Source organism: Ascidiella aspersa, chromosome 2 (genome assembly GCF_963924565.1).
Source record: "Ascidiella aspersa chromosome 2, kaAscAspe10.2, whole genome shotgun sequence".
Taxonomy (NCBI): Eukaryota; Metazoa; Chordata; class Ascidiacea; order Phlebobranchia; family Ascidiidae; genus Ascidiella; species Ascidiella aspersa.
Window position 1 is genome coordinate 16,430,139 of NC_139448.1, and position 21,156 is coordinate 16,451,294.

Consider the following 21,156-nt stretch of genomic DNA (forward strand, 5'->3'; position numbering starts at 1 on the left):
TTTGACAGCTCGACTCGATGAATGTAAGGTCCTTTTGCTGTCTTTGTATCATTTTTGTGCTGACTCCGTCGAGTCCAGAGTCCGACTCCGTAGCCCTAAAGGAGTGCTTGCTCTATAAGATGACCTAAACTAAAATATCGCACCCGCTAAGAACTAAAAATACCGGTTAACTTTTTCAACAATTGCTTTCTGTTTGTAGCTGAACAAAAACATAAAATACTGCACTGTTTGAAAAATAACGAGTTTATTGAAGTGTGTAAAAAAAACATGGCAATCTCCAATTAGACGCCAGCGAAGTTACGACACGCGAGCCAAAAATGAAATCAATTATATATGTTCATACTTTGAATTAAGATTGGGAAAGCAGCGCAATACTGAGGGTTTAAAATTGCACGAGAAGCAATAAAGAAAAATTTGACGTTGGCGCAAACAAGGGCTGGACATGACTCTAACAATATCACAGACAACAATTGGAAATGGCAAAGTGTACAAGAGAAGTGTAGAAATAAAATAAATAGTTTGCCGTAATGACATAGCAACTTTGTATTAAACAACAGAAGGCCACACGGATAGGTGTTACATCGTTCGGCCATTCTTCGCTTTTCAGCATTAGGGACAATGTAACAACATCAAAATCTGACTTTAAAATCCAATGTTACCCGTGTTACAAATATATAAAGAAATTGGAAAAAAGTTAGACAACAAACTTGCGATAATGACACTAAAAGGGCAATGTGTGTGCGAATCTCTTTTGCATGGAATGCAAAACGAAGCATATGCTATATGCACGGTTTTTATAACTAAAAATACTTTTATACAATTTACGCAAAGGCGTCACACCAAGCGTAATAAATAGCCTTATGGAGCGACTTTTCCTCTTGCGATTTCAGTGCACGGATTGTAAAGTGGTACTTCCATGGCACTAAATTCGCCAACTGAGAGGAAGCACCATTGGGAATATCTATTAATCATACTTTTTTACCAAACACGAGAGTGAATGACAACAGAAACGTAGCTTGCAACGCAGTGCCAAAATTTTGTTGCGGGCTTAGGGGCATACTGTCACAAACCATTTTGCTTTATCAAATGTCATTGAAAGTAAAAATAAGTCTACACAAACGAAGTATTAAAAGGTGACCTAACAAAACTAACCCTAATAAAATAAATATGCAATGAGTATCTGCCTGAGGGGTCCAGCAGGGCTTTCGTCCAAAATTAAAAAGCAAAAAATCCCCCCAAAAAATGTGTTTGAAATGTTGAACTTATATAATAAAATTAAACCTGCTGCACCCTGGTGAACCCATTTGGTATTTAGCTACTAAAGATTTTGCTTTTCAAATAAATGAATTAAGTTATTTGGTCGATTTAAATAGGGGTTCATTTATCCACTTTATCCGTCGTTAATTTTTTAACGTGAAATGATCGTATCGTCGTTGTCCCGTGGTAGAGAACCCCATTTTGTTTACCCAAATCTCGTAACGTGTCAGCTGTACAACGCGGAATGCAACTTGTGCGTGACAACGACATGTGAAAATTGCAGTTTACAGAAAACGCAAGGCGTTGCCTATAAGTTGTGCAAGTAGTTGCAAACACTAATTAAGGTAGTGGAATGTGTGGTATTCTATACCAACCGAAAACAAGAAACGGCGCCGAGTGGGGCGCAGGAAATTTTTAAGGTACAGTATCGCGAAATCTTTGCGCCGATATTGCCGAAAACGCTATGGAAAGTGATTTAGGTCGCCTTTTATGTAATTTATGGAGAAGAACCGTTGCGAGCCAGTGGTTTAAACAACAATCAAGTTGTTTTGCCATATTAAATCAAACACATTGAAAGCGTTCATGACAGGGCTACGCCCGTCGATATCAGGAACGTAGGCAGCACAACAGGATAGAACAGTTATACGGGCTAAGTTCAACACGATCCCGAAACGACCAAGAAAAAATAATAAACATACGCCTTGTACGTATTGCACTTCAGAGTGGCTTTTGGTCCAGCAAGCCATTCGAAGGAATCAAAGTGGCAACCACGCGCGGCATTTTAGCCATAACAAACCCCGGGTTAGACTCGAACACCGTCCTCGTCCGTTCAGCTGCGGATCTCGTCAGTTGTTATGATCGCTGCTGCCGAACGACCTGGAAGGATCGACCTTCTTCTGACTCTTCTTGAAGAGAGGAGCAATGCGAAACCTCCCACTCGCCCGACCGCTCGACTTGCTCCCTATCACATGGTCTGAGGCTGCGGCGGCCTGCAAAGCGACGCGTAATCCCTTACTGACATGCTTAATTGATTTACAAGCGGAGCGAGAGTTTGTTTAAAATGAAATAGCTATATTCTTGTAGTAATTAGGGTCAAATGCTAACCACACACTTTTAACAACAGATTAATTCCTCTTAAGATTTTTACGTCGAGGTTCAACCTTTTTTTACTTATGTACTCACTTGTAACTTTTCAGGTTTTACAACAAGGGAAATTAATTCCATCCTAATGTAAAATAAACCCATCTTAACGCTTATAGTAAATTGGTATACCGGTTCCACAGCCTCTATTCTCCTAAACCAAAAATTAAGTGACTTGAGAAATTATGCGCGGCCAATCTAAAAATATTCACGGGTTAAAATCGCTGCAGTCGACGATATTTACTCGACTTAAAGTGAAACACCCCAAAAATTGACAAATCACATCAAAGTGGGAACTAACCTCGTCAGTGGCAAACTCAAGTTGCGGAATCCACCGGATTTCTCTTAGCTTTTTGAGTTCAGCATCGAGCCAATCCATCCAACCAGTCACCTTGTCTATTTTTTCGTTGCTGATCTCCTGTTTTGTACAAAAAAAAACGTTACATTTATCACCAAAAAACATGCCTCGTGAACATTTTTTAGGCGAAATAATATACAATGTATGTATTGTTTCTTTTTACATAAGTAAAGAAAGATATCGATAAGATTCATTTATCTAAGAGTAACATAACGTTTTTACTAAATACGGCTTACAACAGAGATTTTTAATATTTATGTGTGGTACACCAATCACTAGTGGTAGGCGCAATTTATGCAAAGTTTTGAAAGTATATAGGATGGTTTTTCGCACATATCTTTTTGCGGCCAAATAGACTTAAATACGGAAATGTAGTGGCGTGTTTTGGCAGTAAGCCAGTTCTGTGACAATTGTTTTTTAACGACATGATATACGCAGCGGTTGTTACGTAATACTTGTGGTGTGCGTGACCATAAAAAATAAGAACCACTCGTGTACTAAACAACAACATGTGGATATAAGCTGAAAGCAATGAAATAAGTTGACTTATCTAATCGAATATAAATATAAAAAACATACTGTATAATTTGTTTTAACGCAAATAAAATTGTTTTAGTCGCTTTAATAACAGGAGAAAAAAGTTAAATTCACCTACAAAAAGATCAAAACGTATATGCGAGTTGACAAAAAAAACACTTTAAATTCAGTGAAGCTATAACATGAGTTTATACCCCAGCAGCCTTCCCTTCCATCAGAGTGTTGAGTTGCGCGCTGAGGTGCCGAACGGTGACGTAGAATTCGACCACATGTTGGTGATTGATCGGTTGCTCCCCGGAGGAACCGAGCGTTCGAATGCGGGAGGAGAGGCGGAGTAGGTTGGAAATGAGGGAGGCGGTCTCCTCGTTGAATAGGCCGCTCCGGTCCCGCGTGCGTTCCTCCGACATCGCTTCGCTAATGCTGCAGAACAGAGTCGGACAATCTGGTTTTAGTTGCTTAAAGGGGTTGGGGCGACTTTTAAGTCTGCAAGACGTGAAGGGAAATCTTGAATTTTGTGCAGATATTTCTTGTAGAAATTACTTGCTAAAGTGAGATTCGAACTCATGTTTCCAGAGTCCGCCGCTCTCCGAACTGTATTTCAGGACAGAACAACGCAGTTTTATTCAAAGTAATACTGTGTGTGTATTGGTATAATTATTTTAAAATCATTAGCACCCGGTATTTCTTGTGTTTAACTGTGGGTGTGAGGTTTCGTTTTTTTCCTAAATTAAAATTGCTCGGGCAGATGCGCAAATCCAACGAAAAAACATTCAAATGCTTCCAAAAAACAAACCTGTTGGCCACGGCGGTCACAGTTTCGGTGAACTCCCCGATGAGCACCGCCTCATGATCGGTCAGGCCCTCGGCGCTCATTTGTCGTTCGATGCCGTAACGTTGCTTGTCCTTCCAAGATTTCAGCGCCACTTCAAGTCGCTGCAATATTACAAGGTTATGAGCAAATGTCAGCACAATATTTAATATATTGTAAACCTTATAAATTAATAGAATCGGTACACAAGATGTCTATTGCCTAGGGAGAGGCTTACCGAATTCAGTCAGTTCTCATCGCAGGCTAGTCTTTTTTCTGGCCTGGCCTTGCTTGCACTACAACCCTGATAAGGCCGACTGATTTCGGTAAGCCTCTCGGTAGGCGTCTTGTGTACTATATAAGGATGCCGTTATCATTGGCCAGTACGACTCCACACGGGCTTAAATGCTTGATCACGGAATACACATTGTGTATAATGCATGTTGAGTTTAAAGAATCGGCATATAGCTTTACCATAACATGAACAGAGAACTCATTTAATTTAAATAACTGTACTGTTTTTTGTCTTTTCGAGTGTTTATACACTTTATCCAGTTTTATTGTTGAATCCTAATAAATAGCTGAATCTGCAAGTGTGCGCAAATAAAATTTCATTGCACAAATGTTTTTTCATTGCACAAAATGCTCGCTTTGTTTCGGGTGAAGTTTACCGATAAGGACTGAAGCGCTGTTAAAAAGCAAATATGCGCTCGGCTTATTTCGTTTAATCTTCATTTTTAAGCATAATTGAAATGGTGTCGTTTTTGGCAAATTTAGGTTGCGTCAAAAGTGATAAACGACCCCAAAAGGTAAAATAATCAAACTTTTAAACTTACTCGGTCACGAGCAAGGATCTGGACGCGATTTTTGTGTTCGATCTTAACGATTCCGGGAGGTTGAAGCCAAGCCTCACCGTCAGCTTGTAGTGGGACGTGTTCGTCGCCTTTCAAGAAAAAAAAACAACAACAAACTGATTAGGACTTAACGATTTCCAATGACAATTTGGCAAGTTAGGATTTTGCCTGCCTACCTAATATGGTTATCTTGAGCGTCCTGCATTGCGCGATTCTGTGATGCTGCAGCACGCCGTCCGGTACCACGATCGCCATGCCAAGCTGCACGGTGCTGAACACGGCAACCACTTCCAGCAGTTTGTCGTCGTATGACGGGGCGAGGAAGATCTGTACGATGCAAGATACATCGTTTAAATATAGCAAATTGACTTTGTTATTAATTATGGTGTTTATTTGCAGTTATACCGCTCATCGAGCGGTTCGCATGCGACATTAAATTTCCCGACTCCGCTACTGTGATATTTATATAAATTACAACAAGTGGCCAGAATCATCCTGTTCCTATTATATCGCAGCAGCTTTGGTTTAATCCGTGGGCCGAATAACTGTGGCCTCACGATCGCGGGTTGGATAGAAATATTTTTGTCGTATTTTATTCCACCATCTATTATACCATAAAAAAATAAAAAAACACAAAAAGTTAATAAATTTATCGTTCAGTTTAAAATAAAGTTTCAAATTGCATCCAACGACATTTTAACCATATTTTGTCTTTAATAGGGTAATATGCCGCGGACCGGAATAATTAATTCTGCTGGCCACTTCTGGCCGACGGGCAGTAGTTTGGTGACCCCTGGTTTAATCCACCATGTTAACAGTTGAAATCTGCTATCTGAAGTGTTTAAACCTCTGCGTAAACCACGTGCAGCCGTGTGTGGTACACTACAACATATTCACGCGGTTTAATTTTGAAGTTTTCGACGCTAATGGCAGATGGTAGAAAATCCCAAATGCTAATACTTGCCTCGTCGGCTGAACGGCTTCCCCAAAAGTTGGCTCCACCCATGTAGGAGGCGATGTTAAGGACAACGATTCCCTGGAGCGGAGGCAGCGCAATCAGCTGTCCATCGCACTCCAGCTTGATTCGCTGCTCCAGATTCTTGTAGGTGTTCACCGCCACCTCGTTGATGGCCAGAACGCCGAACCAGACCATGTTTTTGGTGCGGCTGCGTGGGTAAGCAAAGTGATAATATAATATAGCAAGTCCACACATGCGTATTTATTGAGACCTTGGCAAATGAGCAATCTTTGATAAAGTTTGGTGTAATTTGCTGTAATAGATTTTACCAAAATAAGAACGTTTAAAATCGCTTAGTTTTTGTACACTCTGGGTCAGTGATTTACAACGGAGTACAAAATTCCGATTTTCTGGAAGACTATTGCTCATAGCCTCTGCTTATAAGGGAGTTCGGATTGATTTTTTTTACATAAATCTGGGTTTTTGGAATACCTTTCTGGGAAAAAGTTCAGATATGTCTCAATATCTAAAGCCTGGTATTTCCAAATCAAACACTGAGCGAGAGAAACTTTCAGTAGCGGTTACCTGCACTTTTTCGGATTTTCCTCCCGCTTTCTGTGAAAATCGAGAGCTATCTTGGCGTCGAGCCCGATGCCGAAATAGTTGTTCATCACGCACTTTTCCTTAAACAGGTGGTCGAACCTGAGAACAAACAATTATTTACATTTGGAACTGAGAAACGTAGAGCGGGGAAATATAACGAACGTTGCAAACCGCTTGGTTGACCTACTCAAACAGCACACAGCAACAAGTTTGCAACACTAACACGAAATCACTTGGGACTGAGCTAATAGAAAGTCCCCAGAGACTGATGTGAAGAAAGTCACAAACTAATCAACTATACCAAGATGTGTAGGTTAAACAGCATATTAACTAACATGTCGTCGTGAATTTCAAGAAGTGGTGTGGCGGCTGCGCAGAGAGACTCGGCGTTTTGCAGCAAGACGCGGCTCACGAAACTACCGCGGACGCTTGGCTGGTAAAGCGGGTTGACAACTAAAAATAGAATAGTAATGATGTTAAAAATATGTGACCATTATAGCATGTAAACTGTATGGTTTACCAGAACAAATGGTGACATAAATCGATAATAATGTAAGAATTTCCGAGTTCGACAGGAGATTAAAAAACAAATAGGCGCAAAAAGTGTAAATGTTATAAGCAATGTACTTTGACGGTAAAGCGATTTTTTTTGCTGTAAATATAGTGTGAGATTTATTAAATTACAAACACAAATACATATCATTTTCCTTGTTAAATACAAATTGTTTTGTTCGTATTTTAAAACACACACCATTATTTATACACTGCCCAACTCACTAGTTTGCGACTTTCGTCTCGGAACGCCAAATCCCGCAATGCCGCTTCCGAGGGTAATGCGACGCTCGCTTGTGATTGGTCCGCTTGAACTAAGCGATGGAAAGTCTGCAGAAAAATATACATTAAAAAACGGAATTTGCTTACGTTATTAACAAAAACCAAATATTTTAACAAACTTGTGTCGCGTTTCATGAAACAAGCATTTATTTCGTGTTTAGTGAAACACGCATTCATAGTGTTATACAACACTGTATTGTATGTTTGCTGAAATTATCACAGTGTTACATACTGGACTTATTCAGATTGCTGTGAGGTACGGCCATGGATGTCTGTCGCTGATAGAAAGGGGCGTCTATGGTTCCGACGGGCGTTGTCGGCGCCGAACGGGAGCTTGGACGACATTCGGGAATGTTGAGACTCGCGCTGAACTGAGAACTGAACAAACACATTAGGATTTGCTTCATATTTAAGTTTCAATGTAAGTAGTTTAAGTCCTGGAAAAACACAATACAAAAGCTGTAAGACTGTTTCGGGGAATGCAGGTTTAGAGTCTATGTTTGCAGTTACTAACAAACAAAAAATGTCATGAAGGTTTACAGGCAAGCAAACTACACGCCCAACGCACGACTGTGCTCCGAGTAAAAGAATTTCGCGTCCATTTAATCAAAAGATACTTAAAGTGCGACAAAAGTTGTCACCCAGTTGACGGGAGAGTTTAATTTTATGGATCTCAAGGTCGTGGCATCGCAATCAACGTCGGACCTGTCACGGAAATGCGTTGGCAGAAAGCAGCAGCGAAGTGCCTATCCAGGTCCTGACAGCTTGAAACTGTTCGAGGCGCACGACAGCGATCGAAATCGAATTAACCTTACAACTGGGGAGCTTTTGATGGTGGCCCTTGAGAACGTCGGCCTTGTTGAGGTCGTCAGGGCTAATTACATCACGAGACGACTTGCGCGCGCGAGGTGACAAATCCCTCGGGACGCGAAGTAATTAAATGTGACCTTTTCCTCGGAAAAAAGCGCATCGTCCGTGCGGAGTTTCGTTTTTTTTTCGATCTTAAAACCAGACACGGCCGCAAATGGACGTATCGAAAGTAAAATGCTTGAGTAATAAGGCGAGCTGTAATATTAGACAAAACACCTTTGGGCTGGAAAAATATAAATCCTAGACAATACTATTTAACAGCTAAAAGCTTGTCATTGTCCGCGGCCGGATTTATGCGAGAAATGCGGTCGTGGACAAACGTTATATCATTAGGCCATACATTTTCTACTCAATATCTAACCAATTCTTCCAAGGAAAATTTTATTTCAAGTGTGAACAAAAAAATCGACTAACCTCCCGGAGGTGGAAGGTGTCGCGTCCGCGAAACTGAGGGCGCTGGTCAGGCTGTCGATGGCCGTGGTGGCGATGACGTCAGGCGGAAGACACGATGACGTCACAGGTTCTTCTTCCTCGATGCGCACCGAGAGCTTCTTGAGTTTGGTCTGGTTATTTTGCTCGTCCACGGCTGCGAGAAGCAAAGCAGGTTTTAAACAAAATGCGCTGGCAATGCAGGTGTGTGTATGTTTTAAGTCACCATCAAACTTTTGACTATTTTTACTGTTTTACTATAATAACTTTAAAAAACTTTTAATTGAAGAACGCCTTTTTTCACAATTCCCTTTGAAGAATTGAGGGCTCGAAGCAAACACAGAACGCAAGGAGCATCTGCCATTTTGCGAGCCGAGGTTCCACTAACCAGGCTGGCAGAATCTTGCCAGCCTTCTGGTGACAAGCATTTTTGGCGTAAATTCTTCGGTTTTTTGGTTGTGCCCCAAAACTTAAATGATTTGTTCGTCAAAGGAATGTATCAACCTTGCCATGTTTAGGCGATAAACAAGATTATTAAGAAGTAAACAAATTAGAATAAAGTTGCGCCGTAGGCGCAAAATTTTTTGTGACACAAAAAAATACATATGGGCTATGCTGAAGTACCTGGGGGACTGGGGGTGCACATGCCTGCTTTTCTTACTCTAACACTGTTACATAGATAAGCTGTTTTGGGGCTCATGTGCACACATTCAGCTTAAAATCAGACTAAAAAGCAAGAATTTTTTTTTTTTAACTGGAGAAATTTTTTAATGAAAAAATAACAGTGTGTTGTAAAATCCAAGTTAATAGAAATTGTTTGCCGATATTAGAGTCACACAGTAAAGTGCAACATGTCATAGTATGCATAATATCTCTTAGATGAATAGATATGCTCCAGAAACACAATAATAGCCTCAGATTGAACAACATGGCCTAGTACATCCTCGTTATGCCCATGCGAATGTTATACCTGTCTATTTAACAGGAATGGCGACTATCATGATTGCTTTTTTAACTCAATAAGAAGTATTTGCCAAATCAAGTAAAACTGCAAATACATAACAGTTCTATCGAAATTTAGTACTTTTTAAACTAATAAACAATCTATAATTTGCCAAACACTGGCTTTTCCCTGCTAAACAACATGCTTCGTACTTTTTTCCGAATGGCACAAAAAAAGTATTTTCTGCCAATTTTAGTGCAAAATGTTCCTACATATTCAGCATTTAAAAAAAATATTGGATTGAATATGTGTAGAACAAGCACACGCAAAAAACAATTAAAATTATTTTTTTTTTGACCAATTTCTTCGGTTTTCCTTCTGATTCTTCGGCCGACATAGTCGCCAAGTCGCCAGCTTTCTGTCATACTGCCACTAACGTTGTCCAACAAACAACCTTTATAAAGTTAGTCGCAGCAAAATGATAATATAGAATCGTGTCTTAATACATCTCCACTTTAGCGCAAGCAACGGCGTTTGCACTTCGTTGTTTAATGACGAAACAAGATCGTTGACGACATTTTGCCGCAAAAGGTTGCACATCTCAAATTGCATTTCAAATAAAACGGCCGCCCGTCACCGCCAACGCACTCAGAACGAAACGAGCAAGGTTAAACTGGCTAAGACCGGCAGTTAGGCAGCAAAGTGGGAGTCGGTGTCAGGCCAGGCTGGCACAAGGGACTGTCGCAAACCGATTACAAGGGCAGTGTGAATAAATTATTTATTCGAGGCGTTGTTGCTCCGCGCAAAAGGTTTGCTGGTTTGGCATTCGATTTGCGATTGGCGGGAAATCAACCTACCTTTCTCGGTGTGCTCGATGATTTGGCGCACGGCCTTCTTGAGACTGTTGGCGCGGTTCATGATCTGAGATCGCTCCTCGAAGACCCGGGAAACGCTCTGTTAATAAAAGCAGGCGAATGAGCGATGTTGTCCGAATTTTTTGAAAGATTACTTTAAGGTTGTCACGCGCTTCAAAACACAACTGGAGTTGTTTGCAATAGGACGATTTAGTTGATAAGTAAATTATTGAATATACTGTTGCTGCCTGGCAATGCATCAATTATAAAGTTGTTCTTCCGCAAATATTTTTTATTAATAAATGCACCGACGTTTCGATTACCTATACAGAGTATCCTTATCTTGTAAACCGTGTTCCTTAACCGTGAGTTTTTTCTTTTTTGTTTGGCTGCGATATATATTTTACATCTTGGGAGTTTATTGCCCTGATGAAGATTTTCTGTATATGTTATCGAAACGTCGGTACATTTATTAATAAAAAACTATTTGGTTACAGAACATTTTCATAATTGAAGTAAATTAATCTAGGCATTTTCTTAGAAAAAAAGAAGGTTACAAAAGAATAGAACGCCGAGTACTATTACTGTACGTTAACCTAAATTTAAAATAAAAATAACTCCACATTTAAATCTTGCTAACATCTAACTAAAGTTTGTGCTAACCTTCTTTTGTCCAACGGTGGCGTCCGACGAAGATTTCTGTCTCGATTCTGTAGCTTTGGCGACTTCCTCGGCTTGGCCGGGAATCGAACCCAGAACCTCTGTATTAGCGGTCGAGGCCGCCTGCGTAACAGTGGCCGATGTTAAGTGCTTATCGTCGCGTTCGCTCTGGCACGCGTCCAACTGCGCCTTGTCGCTTGTCGCTTCGTCAGTTTTTGTTGCGAGAGGTGGTTGGGTTTGGGCGGATGCGGCGAACTGGTCCATCAGCTCCTGTTTCTGTACAACCAATTCAGCCGTATTATCATAGCTCGTTAGAAAGACGTTAAATAATATTAACTTTATTAACTAGGAGATAGCGAAAAATAGTTGAAAAGAAATAAAGAAGTCCAAGAAAGTTTTTTTTGGTTTTTACTAAAAAAAAGAAGATTTGAGTTAAACATACTACTGGTAAACAGAACTTGTATATTTTTATAATGACAACGCGTGGTTTACTCGCTGATAACTTTAAACGAGTGGTTAGGTCAAACAAACAAAAAGTGGTTAGGTTAAACAAACAGTCAAACAAAGTGTAGACGAGTAAAAAAGGTAATTTAAATGGAAGGAAGCGACCAGTTATCGACAAAGAAACCAAGTTTCCACGCACCATGGAATGCTCTCTTGCAATTTCCGACTCCTCGTTGAGCGCCTTGAGAAGGGAGGCCAGCTTCTCGTCAAGCACCTGGCACTTCTTGGTCACCTCGCTATCGTCGTTCACGTACAACTTACCCACCTTGGCCACGAAGTCCTTGATCGTCTCGCACAGCACCCTAAAGGCGCAAAAGAGAATTGGTTGGTTAAGGTGAGTGGAATATTTTTCTATATCATTCAGTCGAATTAAAGCAAAATTTTGTGACTACTGGTTTCTCTTTTTTCATAAAAAAATAAATTTATTTCGAACAGCGTTCACTGGTTTAACTGCTTATTTTCTGAAATAACAATTTATAGCCTTCGCTGCTGTCAAAAGGACGAACCGCGTGGTAAAACGAATCAAGCGAATTCTCACGTGGAAGATCGGAGAATCTCTGGACTCTGGTGTGAGTGTAGTATTGTGGCGAGGTGGTCGGCCACTGTGTGCTCGTACTCGGTAATGGCAAACTGCGAGAAAACACATCGGTAATGCGACAAACGGGCAGACAAGCAATACTCAACTATAGTTTAAACATTTTAGCATTCAGTTGTTTGAAAGTGGTAACACGATATCTTTTCTTAATGCTTAAAACATAAAAAAAATAAACTAAAAGAGCGTTATAAGCACAGTAGCACACAAACGTATGCAAACTCGGACAGCTAGATATTTATAGGTGTTTCTAGTTCTAATTAAATTCTTCCACAAAAGTTTGGTCCAACGTCTTTCATTTTTACAGTGAAGGCAAATTCACGCCATGGGGCTGGCTAAATCTTCTTCGCTTTTTGCCATTCACATTTCCATGAAAAAAATGCGATTTTATAAAAAAAATACATTGAGACACGATTAAATTATATAAGAAAGGCCTTGTTAAATAATGGAGTACAAAGCGTTAAACACCATTTTGTTTTACATTTAAATTGGTCAAGAGTATGAACATTTTTACCGAAGCCTCCAGGCTTGGGGTGGGGATTGGTATGGAAATAGGTACTTTCCCTTCATAAGCTTTGACGCTCCATCTGAAACAAAAAAATCAAACGTTGGGTCTATTGTGTTTCAAAGGATATTTTCAAACGTTGGCATCATCTTTTTAAATTGATGTTCATTTAATTGTACAAAACCATCAACTAAATTTGCTTTATGTTTGCTTAACTGGATCTACCTTAAGAAGAATATTTAATAGTTAAACTACAACGCAAAATTAAGAAATCACAATGGATTTTAGCCTTAAAAAACGACATGGTGTCAGTTGAACTTGAATATGACAAACCTGTCGAGCAATTTTGCGCTGGCCTTCTCATACTTTTCGACGATTGCGGGAACTTGCGTGTCGTCGTCGCACACATTGCCCCACCCCATCACCTGCGCCAAGTCGTTACCTGTTCCAAGTGGCAGAACTCCAACCTGCGCCTATAGTATATAGACGAGTAAACTTCCAGGGAACAAATAGCAGCAGGAACAAATAACTGAATGGCGGTTAGGGGATTCTTATCCAAACAAGGGTTGTCAAAACCCCAGGTGGAGCATTGTTAACAGTTTGTGATACCCTAACTTTTTTTCTATTGGCGTGTCATTTGGAGTTTTCCTATAGCGCTTTTTGTACCACTTCATCCAAACAATCTCAAAAATATGCAACAACACCTTAGCAAAGCTTGACAAACTAAAGAAATGAGTAATACGCAAATAATATTATGGACTTATATATTGGCAAGTTTGATCACCCTGATCTTAATAAGGCGAAACATTTCTGTGATAAGCTTATACATACCTCTATGACTCACGGAAAAATAATCGAGATAGTAAAATTCCAGTTAAATCTAAAACGAGTTGCTGAACTGGGTTTACTGATTCTTTAACAAGCGAAGCATTGCATTTGTGGCTTAATATACACTGTGAATTACATCTTTCATTCAATCAAATTTAGTTATTAAATGTATAAGTAGAAGAGTTAGTTAAATACTGAAAACGTAATCTGTCAGTTCGCTGGGAATTTCTTAACAGTGAATATCATTTGACTTTTATTACGAATTCTATGTTGACAAGTATATGGAAAACAAACAATAAATTATGTTTTGTTTGATCCGGGTCTAAGTTTTGACGACGTTCAATGGTTCATGCATTCATAGACTCCGGGTTAAAAAGCAATAAAGTTTGGCTGTTTTATATAACTTTAAAAGAACGTACGAGCATTGGGCAAACTAACCACAGAGTCTGTAACAATACGTCTCTGCGTTTATCCTTGCATTTACAATGTGGAAATTTGTCTTCACAAAGCAAAACGGTGTTTTCGATCGGGCTTTACTTCGTTGCGCTGAACCGTAAATTCAGCAGTTTTAGCATTTCAGTCGGACGCCAGTCTATTGTATTGTGTTTTGGATGTATTTATGAGAAACGCTGTTTCTGCGCGAGTCAAGTCTCGTGGAACAAGGAGTAGGAAAGTACGAGATGTGAAACAGAGCGGCACTGTGGTTACGTATGGCCTCAATACAGTAATAACGGAAGAACTTTCAGAATCGCAAAAGCGTAAAAAAATTAAAAACAAAAATTAAATTACATTTCAACCAGTTTTACTAGCGTATTTGTAGTGTTATTTGCACATCAAAGGATTATAACAGCATGATTTTTGTTTTGTTAACCAATTCCAATATTCCTAGACCAATTTAAACTTCGTTATTATATTATTCACATTCTTCGTTAAGGACCCTTGCGTTTCATTTCGAAATCATGCAGAAAATAAATTGCGTACCTTGTTGTACATGTTGAACTTGTCCAACTCGCTTAGAACCCAGCTTACTGAACCGTCTCCGCCGCAAATTAAGATGCGGAAGGTATCAAACTTGCGAAACATCTTCAATCTGAAAACACAACATGCAAAGCGTTTTTATACAACAGACAAAGCGTTTTCTGAAAACATACAACAGGCAAAGCGCTAAAATCGACTTATTTTTTTGCGGCAAAAGAATATCAGATGTGGTAAACCGTGTAATATAAATATGAAAGATTAAAAGGTCCGTTCACATGTGTTCAACCAACATGCACAAAGTTTAAATAAATCTAATTACAGGTTGCCACAAAACAAAAAACAGGTTAACGAAAGAATAAAACGAGTGTTTAAAAAAGAATACCGCATAATTCGTCGCAACAAAAACACAAATCTAGACGTCGTACTTTTGGTGACCCGCAACCGGCGTTCACGTAGAACGCAAATGCAGTGATCCGTATCAGGAAAAATTGGCGGTTTAGGGTCTTAAGAAAAGCTCGCAATACGCGTGTATTAGTTTATACGCCGAATCGACCAGAAAGCTAACCACGACCCGTAACGTCTTATTTATAAACAAAGCCAGGCAGTTTCAGTAAAATGCGGAGTAGGATTTTAAACGTATAATCAACACTCTTAAAAGGCGACGATTATACATTGCTGTTTCCGGTTACATATTTAAAATACGAAATTCGCCGGACAGTTGAGTAAAATCAGTGTCACTTCCATTGTTTAGATCGGTTCGGGATGTTGTACAATTCGGTTTGTTACAAAACATAAAAAGTGCAATTATTTGCAGGAATAAAAAGCCTCACCCGACTTGTGGTCCCGAGCACATGAGGTCGAACACCTGAGCCGGGTTGAGGAACTGTCGGAAACGGCGGAGAAACTTCACCCCCTGGTTGTCGCCGCTTTTTGAGTTGACGAACACTAGCAGGGGACTCGTGCATTGGGGCGAGGGAACCGCTTGCCAGTAACCTGGGAAAACGAAGGACTGTTTGGTTAAATAGGTTTGGGTGTCAGCAAAAGGACGGTGACCGGGTTTCTACATAATATTAAACTATTGAGGAAACATAAGGCGTTTTTAAAATGAAAACTATTCTTCCGAAACTTAACCATCCGTTGCCCCATGTGAAAATTTAAGAGATACTAAAAATATTATAAAAAACACAGAGAGCGATTTTGCCATCGCATCGTTTTAGATTCGTGTTGCAAGAATAATAAAATAAAGTCCGCTCAGGTGACGAGACGAAAATAGCCGAACGCAGAAATAAGCGGGGGATCGGCATGCTGCATGGTTCGCTTCTCCCAAACAGATGGCTTACGCTGTCAGAGTTTCGCCAAGTACAGAGCAGGGAGAATTGTACGCGGCACTACTATTCTTCGACGACTTTGAGACGGACGCTTTTGTAGCGCTAAATTTGGATAAACCATCGCTTAAATCGATTCTCGCACGGATTAAAACGAAATTAGGCTCGGTGGCAATGCCGGTGAAACCAAATATTAACCCGATTTAGACATTTTGCACAAAATTGTGCTGCAGCCAGCGTGCAGTGTTTTATAATTTCCTTGATGTAGAATTTTGGAATGCTGTCGCCACTGCTGCCATAAACAAGAAAATTGGGGCATGTCACCTTTGAAACAATTGCAATTCTCGTGTTTAACACAGATTCCAATTTAATTTGAAAACTGCTTTTAAGGAAACTGCTTCATAAATTGAAAACCGGTTGGTCGTGTGATACGCAAATAAAACAAAAGGCAAACTAAGAAAATACCGTCGCAGTCCTGCGAATGTATTGCAGTGGGTGGAACAATGGAGAGCTTGCATGATCCGATTGAACACTTGTGGGACATGTGGCTCCTGCACGCAGTATGCACCTGTAGAAAGAACGCTAACAATTGACAAAAAAGCGGCTTATAACAGGGTGTTTCGGCTTAGCATCATCAATTAGCCGTTCATAATGACGATACTTGTGTGTTTGTATTGATGGTTTAAAGGTATATGTGCGATTAGTGAAAGTGTTATGTTAAAGTTTTAAATTAGTTCTTTATTGCATAGATTATATATATATAGCATAGAAGTAAATTGTTATGATGCGTAAACTAGTTGTTGGTACTAATAATTTGTAATTTGTAACTACATTTCTTGGTATTTTTAAAAAGTAATTTAACTAGAAGAACATCGAATAAAAAAAACTCGCAAAAACTCAGTTATTTACGATATATATTAAGTCAAAATAATAGGGGCAATGCGACATGATGGGCACCGATTGACCAGTGTTATAGTCCTGTTTTCTCTCCGTGCACTGCCCCCCTTTATTTATGTATCAAAATAAATTCATGTAATAAAGCTCTCTAACAATACTTATGGATATATTTAAGGCCCGATAGACTAGATGTAACTAAGTATAAAACAAATAGAATATGACCTTAACTAGCGATTAATTATCTTGGACAGCGATCTTACTTTCATTCTTTGGTCGTCTTTTTATAAACCGACGTTCCATTGACAATAACGTAACGCAATATAACGTTCTCAACTTAAAATCGCTGATTAGTGTCCAAGAAATTAACAAGAGGCAAACACTGATACATACCAGACAGGATCTCTGTCTATCAAATGCTATCAAAATTTACACACCGTAAAATCTGCGGTAAAAATTACACGGGAGGAGTAAATTCAGGCATGCAGGAAATGCGTCAAAAATAGCAGAATTTAACAGCGAGCGTATCAGAACGAATATCAACGGTAAGAGGGGATACCATGAAGTATAAAATTTGGTACACGTCACGTTGGCTATAGGCATACGTACTGAACGGATTCTTGATTCTTACCTACTAGCATAAAGATTGATCGCTTATTCTACATGAAAATGCAAACCATTGTAGGTATAAAGCACTCACTAAACGTGCAAGTAACGAAAAATCATTTTCGTAGAAAATAGTAATTTTATTTTTACGGCAAGCAACTCTCGAAGGTGCGATGACACATGAAACTGGTGAAAAGACGCTTACCACACTTCTGCACCACAGGCACTTCCAATCCTGGAGTCGAAGCACGCTGCCGCAAGTTTTGTCGCAAACCGCGCATTTTGCGCTCACAGGAAGGTTGCCTTCCAGCCACTGGTGGGGAATCCATAGCTACAAGACAAGTAGGATCTTTAATAATCGCATACAGTGATGTGACGTGACGAAATTGATGGAATCTCTTGGGACTTGGGACTGCACGCCTAATGGCAATTATACTGTCAGATCAAGTCGGAGTGAAAATGCACTAATCGCACTACAAATCATGTTTTTTAATATGAAAGGTTGTTTGAAACAAGAAGGGTAGGGAGTACCTTAGGAGGACTTAATTTAGAAAATTCAACGAAACCCAGTTAAAGCGTTTATTTCTGGAACAGCGGAAACGTGAAGGCAGGCCTGTTTTTTATACCCCCGGCTGACATTTTAAAATGGATAATGCAACGTAAACACATTTCATCCCAAATTTTTCGCTTACTTTGTGGACCACTGAACCGAAACGGTAAGAAACATCTTTCAAGGCGCGTGCGTATAGCTATAAATACACTAAATTACTTAACAGCGAAAAGATACTGTGATCGTATTATTCGTATTACTGCCAAATTGTTAAATGTATAGGCCGATCTTTTAGTACACACATGAGATACCTGGTGACCCAGGTTTTCCGTTTACTAAAGGGGTGAAACAAAGCACGAGCTTGTTTATACCACAACACCAGTCATTGATCTAACATACAAAACCACGTCCTGAACGTAGCAGCGGAAATATAGCACTAACGACATTAGGCGTAAAGTCAGGGGGATTGGTCACATGACGTCACTTACCCCGTCTTCATCTTCGATGACGTTCTTTCCAACGGCGGCAAGGGTGGCCCACTTACAGTTGTTCTGGGCACGGGCCGCGCATCGCTTATGAGCTTTGAACTTGCACACTGATGAGCAACAACAACAACAACAACAACATGTTATAGGAAGTGTCGTCGTACCACGCTTGCAATGCGCCATTAATCATAGTAACGTAGGGGTGGCGTGTTTGGCCTTATTAGCAATTAATTGAGGCACCAAAACTCGAATTTTTCTGTCGTGAATCGCGCTGCCGGAGGAAAACAGCTGTTTGACATTGACATTTGATCCTAACTTGAATTGACATTTGATTCTAACTTTAACACCTATCCCAGTTTGTATTGAATAGGGCGAAATAATCTCAAGATTGCGGCATGTGTAGTTTTTAAACCGCACGTCCAAGTCGTGTGTTTTGCCAATCACCACGTTTTAGGTTGTGAGAAAACATAACTATCATAATATGTGGTTGAAACAGGATTTCAATTTTTCAATTTGTTATGGTCCAAATGGTTTAGGATTAAGTTCGTGAAGGGTAAATAGGAAATAAATGACAAAAGCACACGAACGTGATGCTCTGTGTCGTTTATAACCTACGGTTACATACAAGAGTGATTGAAGAGGAACAATTTGAATAAAAAACGACGATAAATTGATGTAGCGGAAAAAATTGCGATGTTTTTACAAGTAACAAGCGAAATACAATACAGCGACCTGATAATTAGGCTTTAATCGAGAAACCTGGTACTATTACCGTTTACTTTTGGATTGTTGCAGAAGTTTTATTTATTTACGCGATTTCAATCATAGAACTATTTAACTAAAATATAGCAGTGGGGCCCAACAGAGGACAAACTGGGTTATAAAAATAAACCGTTAAAACAAAATGTTATGAGGTTGCAAGATTGCTTACACGACTAGTACTATAGTGTCATTTTAGAGCAGAAGTCCAACACAAATTAAGTTCATAATTGCAGCATAAGGAATCAAAAAAGGATACGTCAGTGCAACAAAGGCCGCACTATAACAATAAATTGTATCTAGATCGACCGGAGAATAAACTGATTTGTTGTGATTACTATTCCAAACTTTTAACCGCTTGTCGAAATGTGCGCCTGGGTAAACTACTTAAACTATGGCAGTGTAAGTGAGCTGTTAGTTTGGCAAAAATGCCCTAATCGTAAATTAAACTCTTTTCCACAAACCTATTAATACTTTTCTATTAGAAAGATCCTCTTTTATAAACAAGATAATTGACTATCGCCGAGAGAAAACAAGACCCATGTTCAGATCTAAACACACCAAAGGATAATGTTTTATGCCAATACACGGGGACAAAGCTTGCGGTATGTTTACGTCGACACCGGGTATGCCTCGGCTGACGTGAGAGGAATTTGCTTGCGAGACCAGTTAACTACAAGATAACTCTTTCTGCATAGCGTCGGTTTGAAAATTTCTCAAGCGTCGGAGGTTAAGTTTCGGGTTCAAGTGGTAAATCAACATTCAGGACTTTCTGGTTTCGATAAATCAACAGTCTGACTTTGTGTAGTTTCAACAAGCATGAGAACCTTTTGCACTGAAAAAATAAATTTACCGGAAAAGGCGAAAATAGATTTCAGGTCTAGCTGCTAAAACTAAAAAATCCACTGTTTAATTGACCGATTTATATACATACCACAAAAACGTGTTCGTAGGGCAAGGAGGGCGAAGGCTACTTTTACCGTAGCTTTGATCACCGGCTAATAGAGATTAGGTCGGGGCCCTCATTAGTTGGACAGCCGATAGGTTTTTTGTAATTTACCAAAAAAACTCTATGAGGTTTGTATTAGAAAGGGTTCTGGCAGGAATATTTGGTTAGATAAATTACACAATAAAATAAGTCATGTATAAGATATTTAACAAAAAAAGACTCACCATCGCAAGATAGTCCATGGTTCATGACACCGGGCAATACCTCGCGGCACACATTGCAGAAGGTTGGTCGGTTGTGGGTGCACGCGTACCAGTTGTGCCCGTCCGAAAAGTTGTCCATGTAGAGCTGATGGGGCTGCACGAGGGTGGCAAATATTGAAAAACTTCTTACTAAGTGCAGCCTAGGAGTCGTTTTGTCACAATTTTGAACATACAGGTTCAGGGCAATTTTAGAGCATTTTTTGTCGTTCTTATTTTGGATTGGAATCGTTTTACTTGAAAATAATGTACAAGGAATTTTAGTTTTTGCAAGATTTTAGTAATGATATGTTTAAAACAGCCAGGCCTAGAAAAAAAACATTTAGCTCAAACATGTATATAATAACAGCCAATCATACTGCAAAACTAAGGCTTTTGAAAATTAAACCTAGGGAAAAATTTAAGCCCTAAACAACCACATCCCTGGCACTATACTATTTTTAGTGTTTTCGCTTCGCGACCCAAATTCACTCTGAAAAGCGTTCCCGTTACTGCTCACCAAAACTCGCCAACGATGCTACTACTATTAGTTGGAGAAAAGCGGTTTGGGCATGCAAGAATAACCAAGCCCCTGCAGCTACAGGGGCACTGAACAGCGTCGCATTGTTCAAGTTAACAAATTTATATTAACACACTGTTTATCTTCGTTATCGTGTTATTATGAATTACTTGCGATCCCGTGCAAGCCCAATGCAGCTATTTTCAATATTCAAACAAGAAGTACTACGAGTAAAAGAGTCACAATGATGGTAAAATTTGACTCTAACATTGTGAAATTCTCGAAAATAGGTTGTTGCCGGTTAGCTTTTTTGTAAA

General features: G+C 39.6%; 1 protein-coding gene across 1 annotated transcript in view; it reads right to left on the reverse strand.

The window, feature by feature from the left end:
• Positions 1-234: 234 nt before the first annotated feature.
• The window catches only part of LOC146164012 (diacylglycerol kinase eta-like), a 35,794-nt gene continuing 14,872 nt past the window's right edge, over positions 235-21,156 (reverse strand). The window contains exons 6-29 of the mRNA XM_083382685.1: positions 20,305-20,437; positions 18,376-18,482; positions 17,543-17,668; positions 16,303-16,405; positions 15,343-15,505; positions 14,516-14,624; positions 13,040-13,179; positions 12,716-12,788; positions 12,148-12,239; positions 11,749-11,911; positions 11,109-11,381; positions 10,449-10,545; positions 8,634-8,805; positions 7,582-7,727; positions 7,293-7,397; positions 6,851-6,968; positions 6,498-6,614; positions 5,919-6,120; positions 5,131-5,281; positions 4,937-5,043; positions 4,086-4,225; positions 3,487-3,712; positions 2,699-2,815; positions 235-2,246 (exon numbers count right to left, since the gene is read on the reverse strand). Coding sequence (XP_083238811.1) covers positions 2,103-2,246; positions 2,699-2,815; positions 3,487-3,712; positions 4,086-4,225; positions 4,937-5,043; positions 5,131-5,281; positions 5,919-6,120; positions 6,498-6,614; positions 6,851-6,968; positions 7,293-7,397; positions 7,582-7,727; positions 8,634-8,805; positions 10,449-10,545; positions 11,109-11,381; positions 11,749-11,911; positions 12,148-12,239; positions 12,716-12,788; positions 13,040-13,179; positions 14,516-14,624; positions 15,343-15,505; positions 16,303-16,405; positions 17,543-17,668; positions 18,376-18,482; positions 20,305-20,437 — 3,324 coding nt within the window. The 3' untranslated portion in view covers positions 235-2,102. The remainder of the gene's footprint in view (positions 2,247-2,698; positions 2,816-3,486; positions 3,713-4,085; positions 4,226-4,936; positions 5,044-5,130; positions 5,282-5,918; positions 6,121-6,497; positions 6,615-6,850; positions 6,969-7,292; positions 7,398-7,581; positions 7,728-8,633; positions 8,806-10,448; positions 10,546-11,108; positions 11,382-11,748; positions 11,912-12,147; positions 12,240-12,715; positions 12,789-13,039; positions 13,180-14,515; positions 14,625-15,342; positions 15,506-16,302; positions 16,406-17,542; positions 17,669-18,375; positions 18,483-20,304; positions 20,438-21,156) is intronic.